The sequence below is a fragment of the Vigna radiata genome, chromosome 4 (genome assembly GCF_000741045.1).
Source record: "Vigna radiata var. radiata cultivar VC1973A chromosome 4, Vradiata_ver6, whole genome shotgun sequence".
NCBI lineage: Eukaryota > Viridiplantae > Streptophyta > Magnoliopsida > Fabales > Fabaceae > Vigna > Vigna radiata.
Genome location: NC_028354.1, coordinates 17,283,990 through 17,295,645, shown reverse-complemented (window position 1 = coordinate 17,295,645; position 11,656 = coordinate 17,283,990). Strand labels below are relative to the sequence as shown.

The window sequence follows — 11,656 nt, the reverse complement described above, 5'->3', positions numbered from 1 at the left end:
AAGATAGAAAAATGTGTTTGTTTTGTTGGATGTGTATTAATTTGGGAGGGAGAGAAAGAGAGAGAGGGTGGATTAACCAAAGGGTTATAGGAAAAGAGAAAAAGTGAAGAGGAAAAAAAGAAAAGGGGAATGGGTTGCATCCCTAAAATGAAAAACCTCAATGATTTTACTGTGAAAGGCTGTCCCGTCCCGTCCTTCCCTGCCAACTTGACAAATTAAGATGGGTTACAGTGAATGGGCTCAGAATTGCAGACCATACCATTCTCATGCTAAGAAAGAAACCACTAAACTCACTGCACAACACTACCCACTCAAAATCAAATCAAATTCCCAAATTAAAACCATTACTATTCTATACTACTCTCCTAATAACTAATAATAGTGGTAATAAACTGTAGGGTCATCACCCCAAGCGGGCATATTTATTACTCACATCTAACCTCAAGTGGGGTCAATAACTTAACCATGGATTAGAACCAGGGTTAAAACACTACTGGTTAAGAAGCTCCACCACATAACCCAATCCCAAACCCAGATTTTTATTATCAACACTCATCTCATCACTCTCTCAACTCAACTCAATTCAATTCAATTCAATTCAACACCATCATCAAACACACTCCTCTTTCTCCTCCCTCCTCTCTCCTCCAACCCCTCCGCCCCGCCCCGCCCCGCCCCTTCCTCTCTTTCCATTTTCTTCCTATTTTATTTCTCCCATATACAAACACTGCCACCCACTACCGCCACCTCTACCACCCTCCACCTCCACCACCTGTGACATCTCATACTTCCCTCTAATCTCTACCAAAAAACCTAACCCTAAAAAGCAAACCTTTTTTGCTTTTTTAAATATTGTTTCTTACTTTCACTCACCCTAGATGTTAGAGCCATGGACATAACCCCAACAACAACCATAAACAACACCACTCCCAGTGCAACAACAAAATCCCCAGAACATGACACCGAAACACCCACCAGGATCAACACCCCCACCGCCACCAAAGCTTTGTCTTTCTCCAACGGGGTCCTCAAGCGACACCATCACCACCACCACCACCCCATGCCCGCCGCCGTCACCTACAAAGAATGCCTCAAAAACCACGCCGCCAACTTGGGTGGCCACGCTTTAGATGGATGCGGCGAGTTCATGCCGTCCCCCACAGCCACTGCCGCCGACCCCAGCTCCATTAAATGCGCAGCATGCGGCTGCCACCGCAACTTCCACCGCCGCGAGCCGGATGAGCCGCCCATCCCATCCACCACGCATGTGATCGAGTACCAGCCGCACCATCGCCACCACCCCCCTCCTCCGTTCCAGGCACCGGGGGCGAATCGAAGTCCGAATTCCGCATCCCCGCCGCCGATCTCCTCCTCTTACTACCCCTCCGCCCCGCACATGCTCCTTGCCCTCTCTGCCGGGCTCGCCGCTCCTCCGGAGAGCACGGCCGCACCCTCCACTGCTCTCACCAGAAAGCGCTTTAGAACCAAGTTCAGCCAGGAGCAGAAGGAGAAGATGCACAAGTTCGCTGAGAAAGTAGGATGGAAGATGCAGAAGAGAGACGAAGATTTGATTCACGAGTTTTGCAACGAGGTTGGCGTGGATAGAAGCGTTCTCAAGGTTTGGATGCACAACAACAAAAACACCTTGGCCAAAAAAGATAATAATGTTAATATTACTAGCAATGATAATATTAATGATAATGATGCAAATGGGGGTGTCAAGGGTTTTGAAGACCCTAATAGCAACATCGGTGGTGGTGGTGGTGCTGAAGATCGCGGTGAGGATCCGAGTCACAATCACTTTGGTGGGGTGAACGTTGGTGCTAATGGGTCTTCTTCTACTTCTTGATCTGTGAGGGGGTGAAGAATAATGTGTTAGATAGGTTAATGATCACGATGCTGTTGTTGATGATGTTACTACCAGTTAATTAATTAGTGGTTTAATTTCCTTTTTTTTTTTTAATATTGTTGATGAGATGATGATGATCAAGCACCTTAATGGGAGAGAATGATATATCCAGAAGGGAATTTATTTTGCTTTCTAAGCTTTTAATGATTTTATTCTGAAGTAGTGATAGATGTGTATGTTTATCTTTGGCGTGATCTTCGGACTTTGTTTGGCTTTGTTTGTTTGAGTGGTGCTAGCACTGAACAGTGGACTGGACATGCAGTGTGCTGCTGGTTCTCTGAATTTTTTGAGGAAGACGAAAGCTAATTAAATTTCTGTGATTTCACATTTTCTCCCCCGTAAGACATGGAAAAAATGATAATAATGATTTTTTTTCTCTGTAACTCGTGTTCGAGAGAAAGGGGCAGAAAGTGTTGCTGCCTATGGGATTTAATAAATTATGGGAGGTGGTGAAATCCTGGTTCTGTTCTATTCCTATGGCGCTGTGCAGCTTTGTGCTGCTTTATTCACAAAACAATCATCTGAGCAAAAAAAACACATATTCTATTTGAGGGTTCATTAAAAGTTAAAACTGTAAGCTTTTGATAATAATCAAAGTATGTTTGGATAAGGGTATAGATTAATAGTTCATGGGAAAATTCTATATATTTAATAGTTGAAAAGAAACCTTAATTATGCTTGTAAGTACTTTATCTAGTGAAACATGCAATCCTCGTGCAACACAACACAACGATGCTAGTTTCTTAAGATAATCTGGTGTGGTATAGGGTGATTTAATTACTGTTTGTAGTGGTGTATAACCAAAAAGATTTTGTTGGGTGGGAAATATTTGGAAGTACTTTCCTTTTAAAGCAAGTAGATCTGTCAAACATTAAACTATAATATTTACTAAAATACTAAAAAATAATAGAGAGTGAGAAACTGAGGAGGGAAAAAAAAGAAAAGAAGAAGTATTTTGTGTCTTGTCTTGCAGACTTTTACGCCATGGGGTGTTTGTTTTGTATCTCTGAACTTAATAGTTTAATTGTGTGTGGACCCAGACTGTGGTTTGTTTTAGTTTTTGGTTAGTGATGAAGTGAGTAATCTTGTTTTGGTGGGGTGGGACCCTTGAGGGCTGCCCTTGGTTATGCTAACCAGCAAGTCATGGGCTGGTTCTGGACCCCTTAATTGCCCCTTAAAAACAGGGGTGCTGGTGCAAAGTATGAGGGGTTTTGTCAATTTTCCCAGCTAAACACAATAGTTCTACACTGTACTTAATTGCTTTCGCATCCTTCAATCCTCACCACTTCAACACGCCACAATCTAATTCTCTTTCAGCTCAATCTTTCTTTCTTTTTTTCTATCTGTTTTTTATAAATCAATTTGAATATTCTTTTGGGGTTGACCAAGGATTTATCTTTTTATCCTCAAATTTGAATGGTATGAATACGTGCTGAAGTGAATACGAAAAAAACTTACCATTTCAAATTTCTCTTTGGATTTGCTTTTATGTCATTTTTCTTTACTTGCGGTGTGATTACATTTTGTTGTTGTAGGTTCGTTGCATTTCATTGCACCCTCTCGGTTCGGTGTTTGAGTGTGACTTTTTTTATTTGTTCCATTGTTTCGCACTTTGTTCTTTCGTTTGTGTTATAGTATCTATGTTAGTGAAGTTTATTTCATTGGTTGTAAGAAATATCATGCCATTTGTTTCGTGATATATATTTTTAATTTTTTGTTATGGTGAAATTAAAGAAGTTTGATTAGGGATTGGTTTGGAATTGAAATATATTTGTTTGATATCATTATAATGGTTTATTAATGATGATTTGTAGATATGTTGATATTTGGTTTGTGTGGTTGATTTTGATATATTCTAATTGAACAAAGTTTCAAATAGAGTGAGGTGTTGTTTTATTGATATATGTTTTAAATATGTTTATATTGATGTATGTTTTAAATACCTATTATATTGATGTATTTATATCAGGTTTAATAATTTTTGAGATTTTTGTTTAGGCTTTTGTATTTTTTTATTTCAATTAGGTCTTTGTTAATGTAAAATTAAGTCAGTTGAAACCTTGTCATTAATTGAACTGGACAACGTCAAATTTGTTGTGTCGTGGCATGGTGACTACGCAAGCACGTGGTAAAAAAGATTGCATTACGGGTAATTTACTAATGAAAAAATAAAAGATTAAACCTAAATAAAATAAATAAATAAAACAAAAGAAAATAGAAACCGAACAAGTAAAAAGATCCAAGCCCAAATCTTTTAGGATTTCTGTTACTCAATCAAAAGAGAAAGACAACTTCTCATCTCCTTCCTCAGTAGATTGTCGTCTAGTCCAATTAATAGCAAGGTTCCAATTGATTCAATTTTACAGAAACATGAACCGAATTGAGATAAAAAATAATACAAGGACCTATTTGAAACAATTTTGCATAAACATGGATCTCGAAAATGATTAAACCATTGATATCTACATTTTGATTTTGAAGGTTGTAATTATATGTGTATATTGTTGTGTCACTGTTCTTGCAAATATGATTGTAAAGTCATTATTCTAAAAATAATTAAATTGTAGGATTATGTTTCAAATACGATGAGAAAAACATGTTTGAATAATCAATGTAAGTAGGACATTATCAAATAATTTCAAGCATTGTCAAATATTTTTATGCCATTGTTTTGTGTTTTCATTGTTTACTACAACCTCGTATGATGGAGTATTATTTCTTTGTGCAAAAACAATTACAACAAATTACAAAAAAATACGCATATGATTGATACTACATCAAGATAATATCTAGTAGGAATAAGTGCTTCAAGACTTTCAATTATTTATTCTAACTTACTAATGTAGATTGTTGTTTATTCAAACATAGTTATGGACATTGTAGAAAATGAATATGTATGTTGTACTCTATTGTATTTTATGTTTATATGTTGTACTGAATTGTATTTCATGTTTAAAAGAAAATTGGTTTCAGGTTATACAAAAAATCTTAAGTTATTCATATGTTATTTGTGTACTATGTATTAGATGTGGTAGGCCTTTTTTTTTACAAAGCAAGTGACCTAATTGAAGTACTTTACCTTGTTACTTGTTAATTATAGTCACATTCGTAGTAGATAACGACTACAAACCATTGGTGGTCAAAAAAACCTTTATTAAATGGAAGTTCCTTAAAATTATGTAAAGAGTCTTAAATTGTTTTTAAGTTATTTGTGTCGTGTGTACCAATTTTGTGTCAAACCTAGTAGTTTAATTTTTTTTTGCACAAGTTACTAGAGTGAAATAGTTAACATTGTTATCACTCATTTATAATCACATTCGTGGTACATAAATACTTGAAACCCTTTGTGGTCCAAAATACTTTTACAAGAGACAAGTTTCTGAAAATTGTACAAAAATTCTTAGATTGGCCTCTAGTTATTTGTGCACATTTTGTTTCAAACATGACAAACCTTTTTATTTCTGAAAAACAAGGAGTGACATAGTTAACCATGTTATTAGTCATTTATAGTTACATTTGTGATAAATAAAAACTAGAAACCCTTGTTGTAAAAAAAAAAATGTTTACTAGAGGCATGTTCCTTAAAATTGTACAATATATCTTAACTTGCCAGTTTTTTGTATCGTGTGTACCAGTTTTCTTTCAGATGTTGTAGGCTTTTTTTTTTTCTTTTTCAAATCAGTTTTCCAACAGAGGTAATTAAACTTGTTATCTGTATGTTGTAGTCACATTCGTGGTAGACAAGAAGTAGAAACACTTGGTTTCCAAAAAACCTTTAGTAGAGACAAGTCCCTTAAAATTGTATAAAATAAACTGTTAGTCAATTATTCATGCAGTATACCAATTTTATGTCAAACCTAGTAAGCTTATCTTTTTGCAAAACAAATTTCTAGAGTGAGTTAACCATGTTTTTAGCCGTTGTTAGTAACTTTTGTGGTAGGTAAGAAAAAGAAACACTTCATAGTCCAAAAAAAGATTTAGTGAAGAAAACCCCCTTAAAAATGTACAAAAAGTCTTAAGTTGTTAGCAAATTAGTTGGGTAGTGTTTACCAGTTTTGTATTATACCTGATAGGCCTATTTTTTTTTAAAAAAATAAGTTAATCAAGTGAACTATTTAACCATGTACAAGTCATTTTAGTCAACTTTGTGGTAGATAAGAACAAGAAACACTTAAGAGTCCAAAAAACCTTTAGTGGAGACTAATCCCTTAAAATTGTATAAGAAGTTTTGAGCTGCTAGCCAATTATTTGTGAAATGTGTATTAATTTTGTGTTAGGCCTTGTAAGCCTAATTTTTTACAAAACAAGTTATTGGAGCGAAATAGTTATTGGTAATTTTTTGTCACAATCATGATAGACAAGAAGTAGAAACACTTGGTGACCTAAAAAAACCTTTATTCGAGACTAGTCTTCCAAAAAGTAAAAAAAAAAAGTCTTAAGCTACAAGCTAGTTATTTGTGGAGTATGTACCACTTTTGCGTCAAACCTTGTAGGCCTATTTTCTTGCAAAACAAGTTACTGGAGTGAAATAGTTAACTATGTTGTTAGTAATTTTTTGTCACATTCGTGGTAGATATGAACTAGTAACACTTGGTGGTTCAAAAGTGTTCCAAAAAAACGATAAGTGTGAAAAATATTTATTATTCGTGCTTATTTTTATTCTTAAATTTGTATTTATTCATGATTTATATTTTTTTCCTCATGGGAAGATGTAAAATTTTCTTCTCTTGTTATTTTTTTAGGTTAGTTAGTCCCTTTTATATTATTGTACAACAAAATGAAAAATTAACGAGAAGGGGGATTTGTTGCCAGGATTTTCTCGCTTAGTTAGTATATTGTCTTGCTCAACGAGAATGATCAGTTGAAAACGAAATAGTTGATTTTCGCTCAACGATTGCATGTCTGCTCGTGCAACGAAATCTCAATTTCTATAAGTGCTTATTTAGTCAAGAGAGAAAGAAAAGAAGGTGGTTGGTTGTGGCAACAAAACAATAACTCTGAGAAATTAGTCTGAGGCTACTCCAACACATCATTCTTCGATCAATTGCTATCAAACTTGTATGTTCTAGATGATTGGGAGTAGTTAAACTCCATTTTCATTAGAATTGGATAAAATGTAATCAAACTGATGTAAAAGTTCTTGTGCAATAGAATCTTTGTTCGTTCAAATGCTTTATCTTAAATTTAGTGTTTAAATTTGGAATTTTTGTGCATCTAAATGTTTATGGTTGATGGGAAATGATTTTAAACATGGACATAAATAAAGCAACCAAGTGAATTGATTTTGAGAATGGTTCTAAATTCGCTTGGTCATTCTAGATAACTGAACTTAATGCAAATTTAATGTTAAATGAGGAATTAATAATTTAGCATCTAGATTTAGAAGTTGTTCCTAAGGAATTAAGAATTGTAAGGGATAAATTGTATGGAGTATTTACATCATTTGATTTATGAAATTCAATCCCAGTGAAGATTTTAGGAATCACTTTATACTTCATTGAATTTTGATGTTTGTGATCTATTTTAATTCATAATGTTGTCTACCATGACTTATATTGAAGTTGTAATTGATAAATTACCATAATTAGACAAACAAGCACAAATTCTTTAGGAAATTGATACTTGGAAATTTCATTTACTACTTGTATTGAATTGATATACTTGCTAAAAAGTTAACAAAAACCTCTAGCAGAGACTAATCCCTTAAAATTAAATAAAAAGTCTCAGGTTACTAGCTAGTTATTTGTTTAATGCGTATTAGATTTGTGTAAAACACGGTAGCCTATTTTTGTTTTTTTTTTTGCAAAACAAGTTACTATAGTTAACCATGTTATTAGTCATTTTTAATCACATTAATAATGGAAAAAAATTAAAACCATTGGTTGATTAGAAAATCTTTATAAAATACAATGGTATTAGAGAACAAATATAACATAATACATCTTAAATAAAGAAATATACTCAATAACATCACAATAACATTCATTTATATAAACTTCAATAATAGGACTAATTACTTCTTAATTCACTTCAAACACTAAATTATTTCCTTTCTTCAAGTCATTCTCACTACAGAATTACTTGTAGCATTCCTTGACTTCATTGACCCTTCGTGAATTGGAAAATAGAAGTTTGCATTACACTCCACCTTTCTTTGTTACAAGAGCAACCTCATTTTCCTTTATTTCTTATCAAGTTTGCAAAACTTGTCCATAATTAATGCATGAATGACAATGCAAATGTTTTGAAGTAACACCACTCTTTTTGGTAACAAATGAAGGAATACATAATAGTACTAATAAAAGCCACAATAAAGAACTAGTACTAATTAATCCAAAATGCGATTGATATAAAACTATTTCATTTGTAAGACAATAGTATGAGGAAGTGACTAGTCGTTTTCACATTAGTGGCGATTTAGATTACATATTTTGAACAAATTTTTTAATCTATTCCATACATTTCATTATAAGCCTTCTCATACAATCAATTGAAACAAACATTAATAGTTCACAATGTGGACATTATCAAAACCAACAAAATGTACTTGTCCTGAACTTTACAACGACGTTAGTAACATCTAACTAATTATGGTCTTTTTTCACCCCACACCCTGTAAATGGAGTTTTGATGAGATGACCATGAAGCGTTTTCGTAGTTCAAGCTTAAATTGTACATACATATTGTTTTGTTGTAATTTTTCTGGATCTTCAATCTTTATGTTTTTGTCTTTCTCATGTTTAACCTGTGTACTTCCATCCTCCTCAGAATGTTATGAGTGACCAACATAACATCAGAAAGAAAGTTCTTTCGTGAGAAGAAGCCGGACCATCCATACCAACATCTTTATATCATCATCCTTAATGTGTTGTTTGTTTTTTTTTTTCTGAACCGTTGCTTATAATTGACTAACAAAAAAATTAATGTTTAACTTGTTCTTATTCTTCAACAACATGCAAAAGGCATTCTTTGTCTTTACAAATGGAAGAGACAAAGTTATACATTACCGTTCAAACGCATTCACACAAACTTATCCTAAATGTATTTTTTTAAGAGTACTCGAACACACAATATTTGTTTAAAGTCCTTGGACTTATAGTTCATAATCATTGACACGAATATGTCTTAAATGTATTTTTTAAATAACACTCCAATACATAATATTTGTTTCAAGTGTCTGCATTTACCGTTTGTAAGCATTGATAGAAACATGTCCTAATTGTATTTTTAAGAGTACTCTAACAAATCATATTTGTTTTGAGTCCTTGAAAAAAGAAAGTTAGTTGAAAAATGTAAAATTTGATTAAGTTAAAACTGCATATTATCCATGAGAAATATGAAAGAATTTGATTTTGTTATTAATTTTCTTCTTCACGTGTTTGTGAAACAAATTGTTATTTATATAATTTTTTATAACAGAAAAAACTTTAAGTAAATAAATAAATGAGAGGATACTATTTATTTTGCTGCAAATTAGGTTTTTGAATGAAAAAATAAAACTCCAATTAAAGTTTGTAATATCCTAAAAAATATATTTGATAAAGAGGATGTTGGGTATATACTGTTTATGACAGGCTCATTGATTCAAATAGAAGTTGAATTAAGGTCAAGTTTCCAAATTTTTATTAAACTTTCCAATAAGATTATCTTCCTCACAAGTTCTACCACTAGAGCAATTTCAAGAAGTGCTTTTGCGCAAGAATCTACAAAAACTCATTTACAGCAATTAGATATAATTTTAATAGAAAATATTCTGACATACTTGAACAAAAATCTCTATTATGAATTGTGTTATGTGCAAAGTAACAATGTTATTTTGTTCCTTCATAGAAAATTGGATTGATAATTATGCTTAAAGTGAAACTTTTAAAAATCTATGATCAATGGTTAAAATTTTAAATGAATATCCAATAGAGATATCTACGTCTATATAAACTCATATTTGTCTTTTTTTAATTGATATAAAATTTTATTTTTTGATATTGTGACTTTCTCTTTCGCAAGTTGGACATTTGGATCCTCCTCATGTTCCAATTTGAAAGAGCATCAGTACTGAAAATTGAGATGTGATTTTTTCTAATTCACAAGTCTTGATTCTTAGCACAAAATTATTTTGTTACTATTGTGATGACATTTTCTTTTTACAAAACTTGAACTCTGTATAATTTGTAATATTGTAATATTGTAATATACAATTCGGTTAGTTTCTTTCAAGGTTGTCTAATGTATTAGATCAGAATCCAAGAACAAAATTGTTAACGTTAAAATATTATTCTGAACGAGGGAGCATCCCGTGACTGTGAGAAAAGAACAAAGGTGAAGAAGAGGAGAGAGCCTGAGTGACAGGAAAAAAATAAAGAGATGGTCCCACAAAATTTATGATTTGAATGGTAAAATGAATAAACAATTATTAACGTGAAATTCAATATAATTAATTAGTTAACCGGATAAACATTTTGGAATATATTTATATAAAAAGTAAAAGTGTCTTTTTTTTTTTTTTTCTTTTATGTATGTGTAAATGGTGAATGAACGTATAAGATTGAGTGTATGAATAAAAGTCCGACAATGTTATGCTCCTTGTCTTCATCCCTTGATTTAGAAACATTGGCACTTCCACCAAAGTCAATAAAACTATTAACATTCCCTTTGAACCAAACTTAAAAGCTGTCATTTGGTAGCACATTTTTCTCTATAAAAACAGTGGCCTTTAATCTGTACATGTTATTGAGACATCGTTGTCATAGGATAATTGTTTGATTTTGGTTTTGGTTGAGGATTAATTAAGAATATAATGTGGTGCAATGCAGTTATCTGAATAATAATAATTCAGTGTTACTTAAGATGGGAGTTAACTTGTTTTGTGGTGAATAAAATATAGGTTAACATAACACCCTGCACAGTGAGTTGATGGGCAACTTTCTGTCCCTACCTAAAACATTACACTGTGCCAACATGATGTGACCTTCTAGTTCCTCAATAACATGATTAGATAGATGAACTTCGTTTCTTCTTCTTCTAACTTCTACACTTTATCATTATTTCATAATATTTTTATATAATATTTTAGTATTGGTTTTTAAGTATTTTTACCTCAATCACATAATAAGAGGTAAATAATATTAAAATACGTTAGAAGTAGATTTTAGGTCTAACTAAATCTCATAAAACTAACTTGTAATATGAAGTTTGCACCTTACTTATATATTATAAATTGGTCTTATTTCTAGTCGATGTGGAACTTTCAACACTTCCTTCACACCGAGGTATATACATCTCATGCGTGATAGTAGAAATTGGATAATCCGATAATAATCCGACAACGAGAGGAATAGAAATAGAAATGATCACTTAGAACTTGCTAGGAAGACTTTAACCATAACTTTGATACCATGTTAAAGAGTGGGCTTTAAACCTAACTCAACCCTAGAAAACCGGCTTGTAAAATGAGGTTTACACGTTAGTTATATATTATAAACTGGTCTTATCTATATTGAAGTTAATGGATATGAAACTTCCAATAATTTTATAAAAAAAATATTATTAAAATATTATTATTTTATTTTAATTCTCACCCATAAGCTGCTTTCCTCCACCTTGCACGTGTTCCTACAGTAATTTCAAATTTCAAACATCTACATTAATTAGCCAAATAGCCTTAGTTTGGCACCAACCTCTCTCATTGGAGTAACTTAATTCACTCATTTATAATTAATTATAAACTGTTTCAGATACGTGCTATATTTG

General features: G+C 32.5%; 1 protein-coding gene across 1 annotated transcript; it reads left to right on the top strand.

Annotated features, from left to right (window-relative positions):
• Positions 1-598: 598 nt before the first annotated feature.
• Positions 599-2,056, top strand: LOC106758104 (zinc-finger homeodomain protein 9). The gene has a single exon (XM_014641023.2). It carries the CDS (start codon positions 890-892, stop codon positions 1,847-1,849), a length of 960 nt encoding a protein of 319 aa, XP_014496509.1. The 5' UTR covers positions 599-889; the 3' UTR covers positions 1,850-2,056.
• Positions 2,057-11,656: the final 9,600 nt, after the last annotated feature.

What these genes read in the sequence shown, in the direction of transcription:
- LOC106758104 (XM_014641023.2), top strand. Translation starts at nt 890, where the DNA reads ATGGACATAACCCCAACAACAACCATAAACAACACCACTCCCAGTGCA.